The sequence below is a fragment of the Podarcis vaucheri genome (assembly GCF_965113315.1).
Source record: "Podarcis vaucheri genome assembly, chromosome: 10".
Taxonomy (NCBI): domain Eukaryota; kingdom Metazoa; phylum Chordata; class Lepidosauria; order Squamata; family Lacertidae; genus Podarcis; species Podarcis vaucheri.
The window spans coordinates 45,036,982-45,056,089 of record NC_138748.1 but is presented as its reverse complement, the minus strand read 5'-3'; the positions used below and the strand labels follow the sequence as shown (position 1 = coordinate 45,056,089).

Sequence of the window (19,108 nt, the reverse complement as noted above, 5' to 3'; positions counted from 1 at the left end):
AGCCCTTCTGACAAAGCTTTGCCAGAACCAGGCTGAACTCTGGATCAATCATATCCAGAAAGGAAGGAAAGATGGGAGGCATTCTTCCTCCCTTCACCCCAAGTAAAAGAAAGTAGAGGGAAGAGAAAATAGGTTTTTATGCACTTGCTTTCTCAACTCAGACACTGTTACTTTTTGCTCTTCCCTTGCCCAATTTGAATGGCCTGAACACCACCCTCCCTACCACACACAAATACTAAAAATACTCTTTTCTTTAAGGACCAGCTAAAATCACTACAGTTTGTGCAATCACTGCATTTAATATTTTTAAATTCTCTATCCTTCTGTCTGTAAAAATCTCATTACCTTTAAAAAAAACCTTTTTTCTTTTCTTGCAAAACTAGTTTCTTTCTCCCTCCCCTCCCCCCATTCAAACTCTCCTCTCTAAGAACAAGAAGTACAACAAACATGGCACAGACGCAAAAGAATACAGGATGTATCCTATCCTCTATTACATTAAAATTCACAATGATTCAAGGCAAAAAGACAGCCCAAATCATGAAGCCGTTAACAGTAGCCCTCTGTCACCATCTGGTGGCTAGAATGTGTCAGGTGCAAGGTTTGCCACTTAACAGGAAAGATGAACACAATCTGCTTTTGGAGGTTGTGTGCCAAATACTGTAAAAGGGAAAAATTCAAGGCAAAACCAAGCAACCCTACATTCCAGCATTACATGCATCTGACTCTCTCCCTTCAAGAGTGATGGTTCTTCCTAGAGATGGAGGGGGAATGTTCAAGCAAATGAGCTACCAGGTTGGTAAAATCTTAGCAGCATAGAACTCCCTAGGGATGTTGGTTAGGAGCTGTGGTTGCTAATGCCAAAGAAGTGGTCAAAATGCTAGCCAAAACAGAAGGCTTATCTTTGCATCCGAGCGACTCCTGGTACTGCACAAGTGGAGTGACTCATGCATTTGTGGGCTACTTACCGCAATCCATATCCCTAGCCTCTGATCCCAACAAGAGTCATCATACTGCATGGAGATGGAGAAGACACCACTGATGCAGTCAACTAAACCCTGCTCCATCCAATTGGTTTCACAATCACCTATCTGCCAAGGCTTTGCTTGTCACCTGCCTCCTCAAGGGAATGGCCTTTAAAGTACTTTCAGTGATGTAGTTTTAGAGCATCAGTAGTAACTCAACCAGCTCAACTCAACTATGAGACAGACAGGGACTGCTAATCCCTTTGATGGCCACCATCTTGGAAAGAGGATTAGACAAATCTATGGAGGATAAGGCTATCAGTGGTGACTATCCATGATGACTGTGTTCTCCCTCCACTGTCAGAGGCAGTATGCCTCTGAATGGCAATTGCTGGGATTCACAAGCGGGAGGAGAGCTGCTGTGCTCTGGTCCTGCTTTCACACTTCTCAAAGGCATCAACTGGCCTGATCCAACAGGCTCTTATGTTCTTAATCCCAGTCCAATGGCTGCTGTTCTAGGTAGACTAGAGGAATCAGCATGGTACCACCTCATCAGCCATCACTGCACCAAAATTATGGTGCTGGATGCATCCCGTGTGTTGGCACCATGGCACAAGAGTAGCTGGTATCTGTATTCAGGAAACAGAAGCTTGTGACATGAGTGCCAGGCGGCATCCCACTTTCACATGTTATCAGAAAGATTAATTCCCATTTGTTTATCAAGTGCCACACTCACTAATCTGTGGAGAAAGTAGACATCTGAAGACACACTTTCAACACAGCCCCAGGAACCAATACTGTGTAGAAGTTTGCATGTTGCAGTGGATCTGGGAGACCAGGGTTCAAATTACCACTCAATCATGAAGCTCACTAGGTGAGCTTGGACCAGTCGCTATCTCTCAGTCTAACCTACCTCACAGGGTCATTGTGAAGACGAGAGGGAGAACCACAAGTGCCATGTTGGGATCACAGACTAGGGATGTGGGATGCAGTAAGTAGTGGGATATAAATGTAATTCTAATAATAATAGCTAAATTCACCCTCTGGGCAAGGGTTTATTCCACTGCCTTCAAACAGGTGTGTCCCCTCATCCCACTGCTTTGAGAGTCATGAAGGAGAAATTAAAAACTGTGTTTAACATATCATGCAAATCTGCCCTCCCACCAGACCATTTCTAGTCTGGGACCTTTTTTTCTGGAACAAATTCCAAAGCTATTGTTGATCCCCACCCTCCTTTCACTACTGACAAGTTGTTTGGGGGGGGGGGAGCCAACCTGATGCCATTGGAGGTACCATGCATGAAATCAGTCAGCTTCTAACAGACAACAGCTTCCAACACCTCCAAGAAAGGTGAATGCCCTACTCTTTTGAAACACAGAGAAACCAAAGTGACAAGAGACTCTAGGGAAGGGGGGGGGGAGGAATCTGCCAAGAACACGTGTTAAAATATTTGAAGAGTTTCCTATTAAAATTCCCTTTTATATTGTCCATTTACTTTTTTCAAATATTAGACAAACTTCAAAACCATACACCACACAAACATACCAAGCAATCTCAAAACACGATTGACTAGTATGCACCCCCACCCAGTATAATAGTTCCTCTCTTGCAGCTTCATAAAATATTTCATTTTTTCTCTCCTTTAAAGTCTTCTCTTTAATACAAGTCTCCCTGCTCCATCTCCCATTATACATCTCTACCCCACAACCCAACCCACCCACCTTTGAAGCTACAGCCATTAAAATAAACTCCCATAAAAAAACCCTCCACACTTCCTTTGAGGCAAAGCAATGATACAGCCTGTCTCACTGAACTCATGAAAAACAACAAACAGCTATTTCAAAGCATGCGCCTGTGGAATTACAAGAAGCCTTAGACTTACACATTAGTGGAAGGAGTGTGGAGGAACTTAAGCCTGCACACCATGTAGATTTCACTTGTTTTGAAATGATTTTAAAAGACACAAAAGGTGTTATATGATAGGATAAAGGAAAACCAACATTTTGAATATGTCTTAGGTACTGACTACACTCAAACTGTCACAGACAATCACACTGTTTAACATTATACAATTTGCTTATGGTAGGCATCTCTATATATAGACACTCATATTTAAGATTATTAATAAGGTATCACCACACACCATCTCTCAATCCTGTACTTGGCAAAGTCCAGGCTTCTTTTTAAACACAGATATAGCCAAGTGGAACTTTGCAAAGTCAATGAGGAAAAGGTGAGACAGCTTAGAAAGGTCTGAAGTCCTTCCTGATGTGAGATACCAATGAGCTAAAATGCCACAATTTTTGCAGCACCAGTCTTTACATGTATTGATAAATAATTAACTCAATGTAAAAGTGAACAAAACTAAGCAAGCCCTTGAAAAAAAGAAAGTTCACACAGGAATACAGGGAAGAGAGATGCCATTAAGAATTGAATGCAGTTATTTCAGTGACAGCATAGCATGCAGACAAGCCCTTGAGAAATATTACTACCACACACACACCCCTTCCCCCCAAAAAAACAATGTAACGAAGATTACAAATAGTATGACAGGCAACACTTGCACGCACACATGCCACTGGTAACAAAACAGAGGCACCCAGGAGGGGAAAGAGAAACTTGCAACAGGGCTAGAACGTAAGATGGCAGAAGAAACACAGAGCAGAACTTTGCAGAAATTGTTTTACTTCTGCAGTGAACCTTGGACACAAATATATGAGCTCATGGTTATTAACCCATTATGCGGGATGGTGAGGAGATAGCAAAAGAAGCCACATTTTTACCTCCTTCCAAGACAGGCTGTAAAGGTTTCAGTCAGAATGAATTCATGAAAAGCAGCATGTTGTTGGCAGGTGGATGGGAGGGAGGCGAACACACACTGCACATGCACTCCACACACACACACAAAGATCCAAGAGACACACAGTAAGATTTTACAATAGGTTCTTAGCACCTTTGGTTGGCAACTGTAGAGGCAGTTTGAGATCCTAGGAATTGTAGATGCGAATGTTCTTCCATCTCACTCACCTAGAGGGAGATGCAGATGGGGAAATGTGCAACAAGCAGGCCCTCCTCCTACCCACCTCACTGGAAGGATGATGGAGTTAAGTTAATAAGAACAGGGCTCACTCTCACTGCACAACTCTTCCATCCCTCCTACATTGGAAGATGGATGTGTGGCTCCTCTCCTTTTCATCGTAGCAGGTTTCAGGAAGGGGACACACATGCCTCAGACTTTAAGAAGAGGAAGGAGCAGGGCACAAGACTGACAACTTAAGAAGGCTGAAGAAACTCTAGTTTGGCCCGCCACAAAAAAAATGTGCAGGGTGTCTTAGAACCAGGACTGAGAAATGGTTCAAGACAGATGGAAGTGATAGAATGTGCCCAGGCTGACTCCAAGGGCTACCACAATTACCAAGTTAGCACTTTTGGCATATGCAAGGAGGAAGAGTGCCCAGCAGCAGAATGAAAATTTAGGGCACATAGGTTTCCCCAGATGTTCTGTAGCAGCCCCCACCTAATCATAGTGATCTACTCTCCAACCTCCCTTCCCCTTAAAAAGCTGCTTCTTCCTAGGGTATAGTCAATACAATCTCACCAAAGCTACAGATATAAGAGCAAGGTGACGGGTACAGAGGTGTAGAGAGTTGGAAAACAGGAATGCAGACTCTGCCTGTGTTGACCAAAGGATCTCTGTTTCATTAAAGAGGATGGAAAAGTAAATCCTTCCCCTCTTAAAGATACGAACCCATTCATCCAAGTTCTTATTCACCAGGTCCAAATCAGCGCAACATAACCCTTGAAGACAAAAGGGAAACTCATGCCCCACCATAACCCCTAGCAGCTGTGACATTTGGAAACTTCAAACACATCCATTCCCATTCCTCTACTACCGTCTTAATTTCCAAGCAAAGAGAGAAAGAATGGATAAGGAGGAGAGAGAAGAAAACAGGCATTCACACCATGCATGATCTTGCAGTAGAGCCTCCCTGTCCCTTCCCCCTCCCCCCAAATGCGCTGAAGGAAGAAGGCAGCCTCTCATTTGCTGCCTCCACCACCACCTCCAGCTGCTGCCACCTTTTCGAAATCCTCTGCATTGCAGAATTCCTTGATGGTGACCGTCAGAAGGTTGCTAGTGACATCAGTGACCACCACATTAGAGCAGGGAGACATTTCAGGGCGCCAATCCCCAGCCTCCTGCTCTGGGTCAGAAGAGGATGGAGATGATGGCATCTGACCCCCTCCTCCGGAAGGAGAACGCTTGCTGGTGGCTGCTGATTCTGGTGGAATTGATAGATCAAGGACTTCCGATTCACGCCAGTCAGGAATGGCTGGGCTTAGTGTCTCAGGAAGCAGCTTTGGTGGGGAATCATCTGGATCCGATGAGGAGTGTGGAGCTGGTGAGGGGCAGTCAGAGGAGCTCGAACTGCGGGCATCATAGGCAGAAGAGCCCATGAGCCCACAAGAGGCACCCTGGGAGCCTCCTGCCTCTGTCTTCCCCTCCAAGGATGGGACTGGAGTGGACGGCTTGTTGTACAGCGGGAAGTTTCCAAACTTCATGTGGCGGATCTGGTTACGAAGCATGCTCTCGCTGAATTTCTTGCTCTTGCCAATGACACGGTTTCGGGAAGGTATCTTGGATCGAGCCAAACTTCCTCCCCTGCTTCCCACTTTCCCATCTTTATCAATCACCTTCAGGTTGAGAATAATGCGACTGCGCTTGGGCTCACGTGGCTTCACCTTGCGGTTGATGATGCGGACGGTTTCTGAAAAGGGAGAGACAGGAGGGCGGATGCCAGTGCCCCCACCAACTCCACTATTCTGGGGGTCTGGGCGGGGCAAAGGGCGCCGAGACATACGGTGACATCGCCGGATGTCCTTCTTCAGTCGGTGCACTGCAGCACTGGAGTGGAGTTTGGGAGAGGATGTGCTAGAACCAGGCTTGACAGAAAAATGTACATCCCCAATGTGTAGGGCCTCCGCCTGGGCCCGAGCCTGCAGTGGAAAAAATGGAGTTAGATGGGAATAAATCACATTCTGCCTACTAAACTGCAGGCACCTGACATCTTAAGGATGTGAAGCCTAACTGGAGGAAGTGGAGGCTGAGCTCTGCACAGGCCTGGATTTCAAACTTAGCATGTTCCCAACCCAAAATGAATCCATCTGACCAAGCATAAATCACCCTAATAGTGGAAACCATGAAATCCATTTCCATACATTTTCACCCGGGGTTTTGAATTACAGTTTGGGATACTGGGATTGTTCAAGACTTAAAGAACATTAGGAGATGCTCTTCAAAGAACATTTGTTAGTTATTACTAAGGCTATTCATTTAGCAGACTGCAGCACAGTACAAGTTAAAATCTACCAAAACTTCACGTGTAACAGGAGAGTTTGCAAAGTAAGCATTTAAAAGAAAGGCATATTTTTTTCCTGTAATATGTACAAACAATGTCTTGAGGTGACTTGCAGCCAGATCATTACATCCACCACTTCTTAGAAGTAAAGCTAACTAGGATAACATCAGGTCTCCCACGAAAATGAACAATAAATGCAATTAATTCCATTTGGAAAAGGTTTATTCAATCCTGCTTTAGGTCATACAAAAGCTTTCCCACTCTATGCAACAAAACAGAAATCTATTTGAAAATTATCAGGGTTTTACTAAACCATAAGTAAACGAAGCAAGATTTAAGAAAGGATATTATGCTATTAACATGCAGATTAAACCTTTAAATATACAATATTAGGACATACAGACTATTGGCTGGGAATATAGGACTGCCTTCTTCCATCTTCAGCTGGCATGTTAGGCTACAGCTATTCCTGGACAGGGATAACTTGATTACAGTGATGCAGGCCTTGGTAACCTCTAAACTGGACTACTGCAATGTGCTCTATGAGGATTCTCACTTGAAGTTGGTTCAGAAATTACAACTAATGCAGCTAAACTGAGTCATGGACCTTATTTGAGGAATTTAAGCGCAGTTTCCCCAAAGTTCCTCTATTAAGATACAACTATAGCTTCCAGCATTAGAGTGAGCTGAGATATTCCTAGTCAAATCTCATCCCATCCATGAAATCAGTACTCTTGGGTCACCTATAAGCCATGACGACGATACTGATCTATGTTCAAAGTCATTATGAGGATTACGAAATTAATATCCCTTCTGCCCTTGTAACAAAGGATAATAATAATAATAATAATAATAATAATAATAATAATACCCTGCCCATCTGACTGAGTTTCCCCAGCCACTCTGGGAAGCTTCCAACAAAATATTAAAATACAATAGTGCGTCAAACATTAAAAGCTTCCCTAAACAGGGCTGCCTTCAGATGTCTTCTAAAAGTCTGGTAGTTGTTTATTTCCTTGACATCTGATGGGAGGGTGTTCCACAGGGCAGGTGCCACTACCGAGAAGGCCCTCTGCCTGGTTCCCTGTAACTTGGTTTCTCGCAGCGAGGGAACCGCCAGAAGGCCCTCGGTGCTGGACCTCAGCATCTGGGAATAACGATGGGGGGTGGAGACGCTCCTTCAATTTAGTTTTATATTACACTGTTGAATTTGATTTAGTTTACTATAAAAGGTCCCCTCCCTTTTAGAAAACTAACATCCCACTGTGTGATGCTTACAACTAGATATTTATTGTAGACCAGATGATTCAAGTCATTCAATGTGCTAACAAAAATAGCTAACTTCTGTATTCAAATACCATCAGACTAACCAAATGTATCTGTCGCCCACCCCCTTAGTTCAATTAGCTTTTCCCACCATCTGGTGCCTGCAACAAGAATTGCAGGTGAATGCTTCTGTTCCTTCCCATTTTCTTCCTACTTACTTTCCACACAGATATATAAGCACCAAAGACTCTGGTTATGCAGCAGCTCCAAAAGTAATAGTAATAAGCTGGGAATAGAAAGGAAGGGGATAATAGAGAGATGCTATCATAGGAGAGACAACTGAATGTAAAAGGAGTAGGAAGCGGGGATGAAAGAAATTGGCAGGGGGTGGGGTGGGCAGAGGTACAAGGTAGGTGTGAAAGGAAAATGGGAGAATAAATGACAAAAGATGAGTAAAAAATACTTTGAGTGGCATGAGGGGGAGGGGGAGGGAAGGGGGAAATATACAAGAAGCTTTCTGTACTTAGAGCCTCTGGATGACCAAATTCTACCTAAAAGGGGAAGGCTGAGTCACAACACCTTCAGAGCCAATGCCTATACTTCACTTGAGACAACATGCAAAAAGTACAGTGTTACCATTCAGCTAGTTTAAATGCACGCAAAATAAACTGTGTTCCTTCATTGCAATAATTGCTGATAACACAATCACCTTGCCATACATATTGTGCTTTCTTTCCAGTGCTGAGGAGTAACTCTCTAGTCAACCAGCAAGATAAGTTGGCATATAGCAGAGAACATCATCAGAATATCATAATTATATTAGTTTCCACCTCCCATGCACCTATGGCACTGTACTAATTTTCTAAATAACCTCTCTCTCTTCTAGTGTTTAATATTGCAAATCCCATACTACAGTACTAGCAATGTACTTAATAAATGTCCACACCTTTAAGAGAAGCCCCACAAAATGATAAAGACATTGGAAGTGGAGACACAAGAATTTAAACCAGTTCATCTATATTTCTTTGATCAGTGCATTCAAATTACTACAATACAAAGTTAACATGTTTCTTTCCAATGATGACTTGTGTGAAGTACTTTGATACACAGAGCATAAACTATGGTTATGATACTACAAGATGCAGCAATGGCTGCCAACTTGGACGGGCTTTAAGAAGTGTCAGGGAACTGACATCGGAGGAAAGGGAAGTGGTAGGGCTCCCAGAGACTGGGAGAGAGTCAACAGCTAAAGCAGGGACCAGTAGGGGGAGCGCGGGGTCTCTGGAGGAGGATCTCAGTAATGCTGAGAGATACGCAGCAGCCCAGGCAGGAAGCAGAAGGGGAGAGAAAGGGGTGAGAGACACTTCGAGCGAAAATAGCGGGGAGGTGTCAGAAGCAACTGCAGGGAGACCTATGCTTCGCCGGAAGCTGTCACGTCGTGAGTCCAGGAGACGCGTTTCCGTTAAGGAACTTCTTTGCTGGAAGCGCTTCCGCAGACAGCCACTGTCGGACTCTACAAGTGACTAGAGCAGACATGTCTGAGGAGCTCTGTCACACACAGAGGTTTGTGGGTCGCACAAACTCTGAAGGGGCACTATTTTAAGCACAAGCAGCTAATCATCCCCTGACAGCAGTCCGACAGTCTCTGTACGCTGCCTGTGCAGGAGAAGGCATCATGAGCGACCCAGCAGGAGCCGGAGCCGCAGGGGGTGGAGCTGGTCCAAGCTTGGAAGACAGATACCGAGCATTGGAGGTCCAACTTGCGCTGCAGACGGCGAGGCTCGAGGAGAGGAGGGCTCAAGATGCAGACAAGAAGGGGAGAACCACTCAGTTCCCCAGAAAGGTACCAGGATTAGTGCAGAAGTTTGGGGGGGACCCCAAGGATTACCATGCCTTTAGGACTGAAATGCAATATGCCCTGAATGTGCAGTTTGATGAGTTCCCTGATGAGGAATCCCGAGTTGCTTTCGTAATTGGGCATCTTGAGAAGGGGGCGCGGGACTGGGTTCGACCCCTGATGGCAACGCACAACGATATCCTGAAGGACGCTATGAAATTCTTTCGTGCAATGGATATCATGTTCTCCAGCGATATTGAGGAGGGGGGAGTGCGCAGACAGCTAATGGCTTGCAAGCAGGGAAGCAGATCTGTCCGTGAGTACTGGACTGAATTTACCATGCTGATTCACAGATTGGGGTGGGATTTATCGGCAGCACCCATTCAAATGCTATTTGAAGAAGGTCTTTCTTCAGCTGTGAAAGACGAGCTGGCCAGGAGCCCCAGGGCGGTGTCTATGGATCAGCTGACCAAATCTGCGCTGACCATTGGAGCGCGCCAGGAGGCAAGAGCCTTGGAGAGGCGGGAAGGGAGAGGGGAACGTTGGAAGGAGTTACGCATTCCAGACATTCCTGAGCCAGCTTTCCCGCCGGCAGAGCCGATGGAAATCGGAACAGCCCGCGCGCGCGCAGTTTCAAAGCCCAGTGAGGGGGCGAAGAAGGAGGGAAAGGGACCCCGGAAATGCTATCTCTGCCAACAGCCAGGCCACTTTGCCAGAGTCTGCCCCCAGAGGAAGGAATGGCAAGGGATGGTGGGAACTGTTGAGGGGGAAGAGCAGGGAGAAACGGAGCAGGTAAAAGCCAACGCCTGGTTGCCAGCAGGGCACTGCAGCCAGGCCAAAGAGCAGTGAAAGTGCCCCTTTCCCAAGTGCCAGTGCCAGAAGCTCCTCGACCTGCTCTAGTGATTGAAGTGTCGCTAGAGTTGCAAAATGGACACCCCCTAAAAATAAAGGCGCTGTTGGACTCAGGCAGCTCCTGCAATTTCATGAGCAAGGAGTTTGCGGCTGAACACCAGATACAGACTATCCCCTTAAGCAACCCCCTGCAGGTGACCACGATCGATGGCAGAGAACTGTTGGGAGGAGGCGTCAGCTTGCAGACCATCCCAATGATAATGAGGGTGGCAAGGCACACAGAACTGATAGCGTTTAATGTGGCCACCTTGGGAGGCGCTCCCATTATTTTGGGAATGAGCTGGCTAGCCCTACATGATCCGCTGGTGGGCTGGCATCAAAGAGTGGTTTCCTTCGGTTCCGCACATTGCTTAGAACACTGCAGGGGGGAAAAGGGGTCAGCAGGGGCCCAAGCCACCCTAGCAGGGACGGAAGTGATGGAGAAGGGGAAGGTGCCATCACAGTATGCTGATCTCAGCGACGTGTTCAGCGAGAAGGAAGCTGACCAACTACCCCCGCATAGGCCCTTTGATTGCCAGATCAATTTACTCCCTGGAGCACAGCTTCCTGTAGGCAGGTTGTATGCCATGTCAGACAGGGAGATGCAGGAGTTGCGAGCGTTCATTGACAAGAACCTGAAGAGAGGCTTCATCAGAGAGTCCAAGGCAGCGGGGGGTAGCCCAGTGTTTTTTGTGGATAAAAAGAACACGGACAAGCCGAGACTGGTATGTGACTTTCGGGCCCTAAATGCAGTGACAGAGCCGGTGGCTTTTCCTATGCCCAGGATTGATGATATTTTGACCAGGGTGCGAAAAGGAAAGATTTTTACAAAGCTGGACCTAAGGGGGGCGTACAACCTGATACGTATAAGGAAAGGGGATGAATGGAAGACCACCATGTTCACCCCTTTGGGGGCATTTGAATATCTCGTTATGCCTTTTGGATTACAAGCAGGCTCCGCGTGTTTTCAAGCCTTTATGAACCATGTACTGGGGCCTTTGCTCTACAAGAATTGCGTGGCCTTCTTAGATGACGTGTTGGTGTATTCGGAGAATGAGGAGCAACATGTGAGAGACGTCAGAGAAGTGTTGAGCAGGCTGCATGCCAACAGACTGTGGGTGAAACTGGAGAAGTGTCAGTTTCATACCAAGGAGGTGGAATTCCTGGGGTACCGCTTGTCAGACAAGGGGTTGGCCATGGACCCCGGCAAGGTTCAAGCGGTGCTGGAATGGAAAACCCCCAAGACTAAGAAGGATGTGCAGAGGTTCCTAGGGTTTGGAAACTTTTATCGTAAGTTCATCCGAAACTTCGCTCACCTGACGGCGCCCATCACGGACTGTCTCAGCAGCAAAAAGAAGTTTGTTTGGACGGGGGAGGCGGAGCGAGCGTTTGAGGAACTGAAAAAGGCCTTCGCCTCTGACGAACAACTTCTACATGTGGATTTACAAAAAAAGCTGAGGGTCGAAACAGACGCTTCTGACAGAGCCATAGGGGCGGTGCTTCTTCTGCAGCCAGGGAAGGAGGGGTCCGAGTGGCGACCGTGTGCCTTCTTTTCGCGAAAGCTGAACAAATCGGAGAGAAACTACACGGTGTATGACCGGGAACTTCTTGCGATTTATGAGGCCTTCCGGAGATGGAGGCACCTACTAATTGGTGCACAACAGAAGGTGCAAGTACGCACGGACCATAAGAATCTAGAGTATTGGAGAACTGCGCGAGTGCTCAACCAACGGCAGTTGAGATGGGCCCAGGAGTTCTCCAAATTTAACTTTGAGATTTGTTACGTACCAGGCCAGGAGAACGTTAGGGCAGACGCTCTATCACGCAAACCTGAATATTTGGAGGGAGAGGGTGCACCCGAAGAGACCCATGTCATTCCCGAGGATCGCTGGGTGTGTGGGGCGGCACTGGTGGGGCTAAGGGAACTGATAGAGGGAACGGTGCAGGATGAATATGCCCAGGACAAACTCAGGGGTCTCAGGAGGGAGTGAGACAAACCCGGGGGTTTTGAGGAGAGAAACGGGGCGTTGTACTACAAGGGAGCGTTATACGTACCTGAAGGAGAATTGAGGGAAAAGGTACTCAAGCAACTGCACGATAGCCCCACAGCAGGGCATTTTGGGCAACACAAAACCATGTGGCTGGTTACCAGGGAATTCTGGTGGCCCAAGGTCAGGGAAGATGTGCGGGAGTATGTGAGAGGGTGTGACCGATGTCAACGAGCCAAGGGGGAGAGGCGGGCACCGGCAGGTTTATTAGAACCACTACCCACGCCGGAAAGACCATGGGAGGCAGTGGCAATAGATTTTATGACTGATCTGCCCAGGTCCAAAGGGAAGACAGCCATTATGGTTGTGGTAGACCTGTTAACCAAGATGGCCCACTTTATAGCCTGCTCACATGCGGTCACAGCAGAAGAAACCGCTAAATTGTTTGTGGAAAATGTGTTTAGATTGCATGGTGCCCCCTTGAGGGTGGTTTCGGACCGAGGGAAACAATTTACTTCCAGGTTCTGGAGGAAGCTCATGAGCTTATTGCATGTAGAGGTGAATTTCTCAACTGCCCGTCATCCAGAAACCAACGGGCAGGCGGAAAGAGCTAATGGTGTCCTCCAGCAATATTTGAGGTGTTATGTGAATGACAGAGAGAATGATTGGGTGGAGAAGCTGGCGTTGGCAGAATTTGCCTATAACAATGCGGAGAACGTGTCCACGGGAATGAGCCCTTTTTTGGCCAATCACGGGTGTCATCCCCGAGCCTTCCCAGGGGGGGAGGGGGAGAACTGGAGCGTTCCAGCCGCAGAACAGTTCGTTGAAGAAATGGAAGCGATCCATCGCCAGCTCCAACTTAATTTAAACAGGGCGAAGGAGGAATATAAGAGGCAGGCAGACAAAACCAGAAGGGAAGGAGAAAGCATTAGGGTGGGGGATCAGGTGTGGTTGTCCACCCAAGGGTTACCATTTAAAGGAGGTTGTAAGAAGTTAAGACCCAAAAGACTGGGCCCATTTGAAGTCACGCAACAGGTCAACCCAGTGGCTTTCAGACTCCGGTTACCTAACCACATGAAGTTGCACCCAGTGTTCCACAGATCATTGCTGTCACCGTATATAGGGGACAGAGAAGGGAGGGTCAATAGGGGACCAGCTATGGAGGAAAAAGAACACAGCTACCATGTAGCGGAGATTCTCGATTCCAGGTGGAGGGGAGAGCAAGTAGAGTATTTGGTAATGTGGGAAGGGGAGCCGGAGTCGGAAAACACCTGGGTCAGGGCAGAGGATGTAGATGACGAGGTTTTGATTGAAACTTTTCATCAGAGATTCCCTCGGAAACCCCAGCCAGTGGCGAGGTTCCGGAGGGAAGACTTCGCCACCACCGACGAAGAAGAAGAGTTGGAGGGGTTCGCTGATTCCGAGGTGGAGGAGGATTCAGCGAGTCGGAACGAAGACCGATGGAGGGAAATGTTCGAGACGTCGGAAGATGAGGAGGATTCTTTTAGGGGTTTCAGCTCCTCACCGCCCAGAGGAGAGAGTAGGGGCGGGGGAGAGGGAGAGGGGGGCCCTGGAGGGGAGGTGGATGTCAGGGAACTGACATCGGAGGAAAGGGAAGTGGTAGGGCTCCCAGAGACTGGGAGAGAGTCAACAGCTAAAGCAGGGACCAGTAGGGGGAGCGCGGGGTCTCTGGAGGAGGATCTCAGTAATGCTGAGAGATACGCAGCAGCCCAGGCAGGAAGCAGAAGGGGAGAGAAAGGGGTGAGAGACACTTCGAGCGAAAATAGCGGGGAGGTGTCAGAAGCAACTGCAGGGAGACCTATGCTTCGCCGGAAGCTGTCACGTCGTGAGTCCAGGAGACGCGTTTCCGTTAAGGAACTTCTTTGCTGGAAGCGCTTCCGCAGACAGCCACTGTCGGACTCTACAAGTGACTAGAGCAGACATGTCTGAGGAGCTCTGTCACACACAGAGGTTTGTGGGTCGCACAAACTCTGAAGGGGCACTATTTTAAGCACAAGCAGCTAATCATCCCCTGACAAGAAGTGTTTAGACAAATTCATGGAGGACAAAACTATCAATAGCTACTAGTCATGAAGGCTGTCTACTACCTCCAGCATCAGAGGTGATATGCCTATGAATACCAGTGACTGAGGAACAACAGCAGGAGAGCATGATTATATTCAAGTGCTGTTTGTGGGCTCCCCAAAAGCATTTGGTTAACCACTGCTAAAAGAGGATGCAGCATGGCTCTTATGTTCTAATGTCTGTTTCCATATATTCATGAATTGCTTTGTTTATACCCTGCCAGAAGTTCTATTTTAAATATTTGTGTCTTTAGGGGAATACCACTCAGTGCTATACTTAATTTATTCTATTGATTACTCATAGTTCAGCTTCCACTTCTGCAAGCCTACATAAACAGAAAATATTGGCACATTAGCTGAACAGGTAGGAATTTTTGTCTTTTGTTGGAAATCATTCAACCCTTCCTTCTCGGACATCCCGTTTTGCAGACCAAACCTTCTGCACACCCTGGAAGTGAAATATTGCTATCAGTTCAGAAAATAAACTCAGAAGCAGTAATGAACATAGGAAGCTGCCTTATACTGATCGAATTCAGAATGATTGATACTGACTGGCAGTGGCTGTCTAGAGTTTCAAGGCAGAAGTCTCTCCCAGCCCTATGTGGAGATGCTGGGGGCTGAGCCTAGGACATTTTGCAACCAAAGCATGTGCTCTTAGCACTGGGCAAATGGCAATAGTAGGCAGGATTATCTTCTGTCCAGGTTCCATCACTGGAGACAGGGGCATTGCCTCTACCCTCACCTGACTCTAGTGTATGCAAAATTCCACAGCTACCCAAACAGTACTGAATTACAACTTTCAGGATCTTCCGCCGCCCCTATTCCACAAAGCTGTGTCCAGAACTTGAGTTGCTTACTAGAACTCAAAGTTGCTTCCTAGAACTCAAAGACTTACTGCTACAAGGTGTATTTCCATGAACTATAACAAACAAACTCGGATAAAATTAGTCCACAGCCACACAGCCCAATGGACAACTGAAGGAGACTGTGTTCTACCTGGCCAGCCCAGCACTTACCCCTTCTCACAGTAGGTTAACCCAATTTTCTAGCAACTATATACTCACGAAAAGCCAGTAAAATGTACATAACTGCAAGCATTTTCTTGCATGCTTTTAAATCAGTAACTTCTCATGAACAGAGTATAAAGCACCTGATGTACTGACCAAAGGTAATATATAAAAGGATGTTTTTATCCATTCTGAGAGTAAAAGTCGTGCAGACCACTCTACTCATGCGGTTAAAATTCTCCCTTTATGTATTACCTTGAGTCAGTAAATTTCTAAATGATTGTTTATACTGTGTAGCAACTGTGTTCAAGTTGCTAAAATCATCAGTTTCTGCTCTGGGAGTTTCAAACATCTTGTAACTACATGAGCAAAGCTCTCCTCACCTGATTCCCCCTGGCTGAGAATAAAAGAAATGGCACTGAGGGAGATAATGAGGGTTCCAAAATTCTAACGTAAATAAATTATAGAAGATTAAAAGCAAAACTGATTTTTAAGTGAAGAGAGAAAGAACTACTTGTCAAAGAATGCAGCCCCTCCCCCCATTTCTCTGTAGACCACAAGCTACATCCTGCAAACTGTGACTGGGAAATTCCCTAGAGAACTAAGAATCCATTACTTGTTACTGACCGTCTAATTTATTCCTACTAGCTTACATCTACCCACCTTCATGTTTACAATTTATACAATGACCCAGCATCACATTCTTTGCAAGCCAGAGAGTTGGTCAGTACAAAGCAGGTCATACATAAGTTAAAGCATTATAGCATGACAAAGTGGCCCTGTACTTACACAAGGCCAAGCTGATGGGCATACAATATTTTAGTTTCCATTATCCCAGAGCACCTGAATGCTATCTTGAAAAGCATTTGAAGTGGTTGTTGTTGTTACTGATGTATCACCATCAATTCAAATGCATTCCAAGATAGCGTTCAGGTACTCTAGGAGAATGTAATAGAGCTGGGTCCAAATTTGCCTCAAGTGTTTCTTACTACACAAAGGATGTACATGCTGCAAACCCGGAAATAAGCGTTCCAATTTGCGAACATTTTTTGGAAGCCAAACATCTGTTTCGGCTGTTAGCATTGTTTCTGGGGCCAATGAGAAGCCGCACCTTGGTTTGCAAACGTTTCAGGAATCGAACAGACTTCGCAAACAGATTCTGTTTGACAACCAAGGTACAACTGTACTCTGGTCCCCAGAGTACTGCCATCAGCCTTGCTGCCATTTTGGTCTTTTTGTTTTCCTGGGCTTTTGGGTACGACCAACGATCTGGCGGATGGTTAAATTTATGTTTAAAATAAGGTTTATGTTTTTTTATAATTGCATTTTTTTAGTTTGGTTGTAAATTGCTTCAGGACATTTCGTGGGAAGCAATGTATAAATTTAATAAATTGAAACCACTGTCTGGGGAAATGAGTGGCCCCTCAAATTATTAAATTAGTCATCTTTAGCTTAATATAGCAGTGAGGAACCTGCAACCCCTCAGATATTGTTGAATTACAACTGTCATTAATACTGACCATTGGCCATGCTAGTTCTTATGGAGGTCAGGATTTTCTGAATCATTTACATCTGCAAATAAGCTATCCAGTTAGTTTCCAGATCAAATCAATTATCAGACCACCTATGTCATCAGAAGGCAAACACTAGACAAAGTCATCTTTATAAGTCCTGAATGAATATTTAGGAATTTGTTGAGAAGAGTGGTGAAATTTACACAACCAAGGTTTTCTTAGTCCTGACAAAGTGCAAATATCCACTTTGGGTGTTAAAATCTTTATTCTCCATGATGGATCATTCTTTTCCAAACTGGTTTATACTGGTTTAAATGCCAACTCTGCAAACCCTCCTCAGCATTTGAGGTTCAGATTTCTACCCATGCTTCCAAAATTCACATCAGTAAGAGCTTCTACTTTAAATGAGCTGAAAGCAGCATTAGTGAGAACCGAAACCCCAGCCCACTCTGCCTCTCATATAGTAAGCACTGCCTCAGCAAGACTGGGAGGAAGTTTAAACTCTGATATACTGATATACATATACACTTTTCTCACTTTTTACAGACAAGAAACCTCAAAGCAGGTTTTAGTGCTGCAACCACAATAGCCTTAAACAAATGATATTTTGGACTGTCTGGTCCAGAAAGTTCCTGGACACTTTAGCATTTCCAAAGTTTAATTATTTTCTTTCAATAAGATTTTAAAAACTACTGGTTTATATTGCCCCCTCTTCAAAGTTCTGAGAAAACACTAAACAACAAAGCCTTCAGACAAGTCCATGAAAAAGGGTGGCAAAGCACTGGCCCATTTTTAGACAGCAAGAAGTCATGAGGCCAAAAGGCCAACTTACGTACACTTTAAGCAATCACTTGCAGTAAAAATGAAGATAGAAAGAGATCAAGAGCATATTTGTAGCTTTCCAATAATTTATGGTGTCCCTGAACACATACTGCAAAATAACATGTGAAGCTTTAATTTCTAACTACTTCCTTTCCCCAGCTGACTCTGTTTTTTGTTTTATTTTTTTGTTAAGAGTTTTTAGTGGGCATTTAACCATACTGAAGTTATCAGATCCCAGAACCTTGAACTGGTTCAATTAGAGCCAAGTTATTAAAGTGAGAGTTACCTTCAGCAGAAAAGTTTTGGGCTTGGGTCCTCTCTTCTTAGGTCCGTACAGCTCACGCTCACGTTCCCTTTGTGGGGGGAAGAAATTAAACGCTTTTTTAAAAAAAGTCAAACCTCTCCATTCTGCAAACAAAGCAAGTGATAACTCCTAATTCTCCCTCTGCTGTCCAGAATCAATCTCAAACTCACTTTTGCTCAAAGGCTGCAATTAGACGGGAATCCAAGATGTTCTCTTCAGGTTCCCAAGTGCTGTACCTGCAAAAGTGCAGAAGGACACAGTTACAGGCACATGCAAAGGAATGAAAGGGGGGGGGGGAGAGAAAGAAATATTAGCACATGCTGAGGAGTTCTTGGTGGGTGGGGAGGCGAAAAGGATAAAGCAACCCCCCTACAGGCACTCTGTGAGTGTGTGTGCACGCGCGCGCGCCTTGTGCGCACCCAGGGAAGGGACACATAATATTAGCCCAGCGAGAGGCCCACAGGAGGCGGGAACGGGGCTTCTTCACGCAGACAAGACACAGAGAGGCGCTAGGGGGGAACTCACTTGATGGCCCAGCCTTTCCATTTCACCAGGTATTCGATGCGTCCCTGCAAAATACGGGGGGGGGGGGGGGTTGGCAGAGGGGATGGGGCAGAGATGAGGGGAAGGGGGGTAAAATGGGGGGGGCGGTGGGGAAGAGGAGAAACGGGAAGCGCAGGTTAAAGAGGTGGCAACGGCAGAAACAACCCCCCCCTTCCCAAAAAAGCCGAGCCCCGGTCTGGGGCCTCGTTGGCCCGCCGCTCACCTTTCGGATCCGTCGCTTGATGATGGATTCCGCCGCGAACACCCGCTCGCCCACTGCAGACAGCTCCATTTTTGTTTATTTCTTATTTATTTCTCTCTCTTTTGCTCAGCCCTCAGCAGCAGCAGCAGCAGCACCCACAGCCCATAATAATCCCGCCCGCTCCTTTGCCTTCCTTCCCTCCCTCCCTCCTTCCTCAGTGTGTGACTGACTGACTGACTGAGGCGGGCGAGCGAGGGAACGGCTCTGAGGGCTGCTGCTCCCGCTACAGCGGCTCGAGGGGCTGGCTCGCGCCGTGAACTCGCACGCACGC

At 46.3% G+C, this 19,108-nt stretch overlaps 1 protein-coding gene across 2 annotated transcripts; it reads right to left on the bottom strand.

Moving 5' to 3' along the window:
- Positions 1-96: 96 nt before the first annotated feature.
- Positions 97-19,092, bottom strand: CBX6 (chromobox 6). Of its 2 annotated transcripts, none has more exons than XM_082240724.1 (5): positions 18,799-19,092; positions 18,558-18,601; positions 18,203-18,268; positions 18,015-18,081; positions 97-5,957 (listed from the first exon to the last, which is right to left on the bottom strand). In XM_082240724.1, the coding sequence occupies exons 1-5, from the start codon at positions 18,865-18,867 to the stop codon at positions 5,001-5,003; spliced, it is 1,203 nt and encodes a 400-aa protein (XP_082096850.1). In that variant the 5' UTR covers positions 18,868-19,092; the 3' UTR covers positions 97-5,000. The 2 variants fall into 2 exon arrangements, with proteins under 2 accessions (XP_082096850.1, XP_082096851.1); XM_082240725.1 differs by having other exon boundaries at positions 97-5,903.
- Between the last annotated feature and the right edge of the window lie 16 nt (positions 19,093-19,108).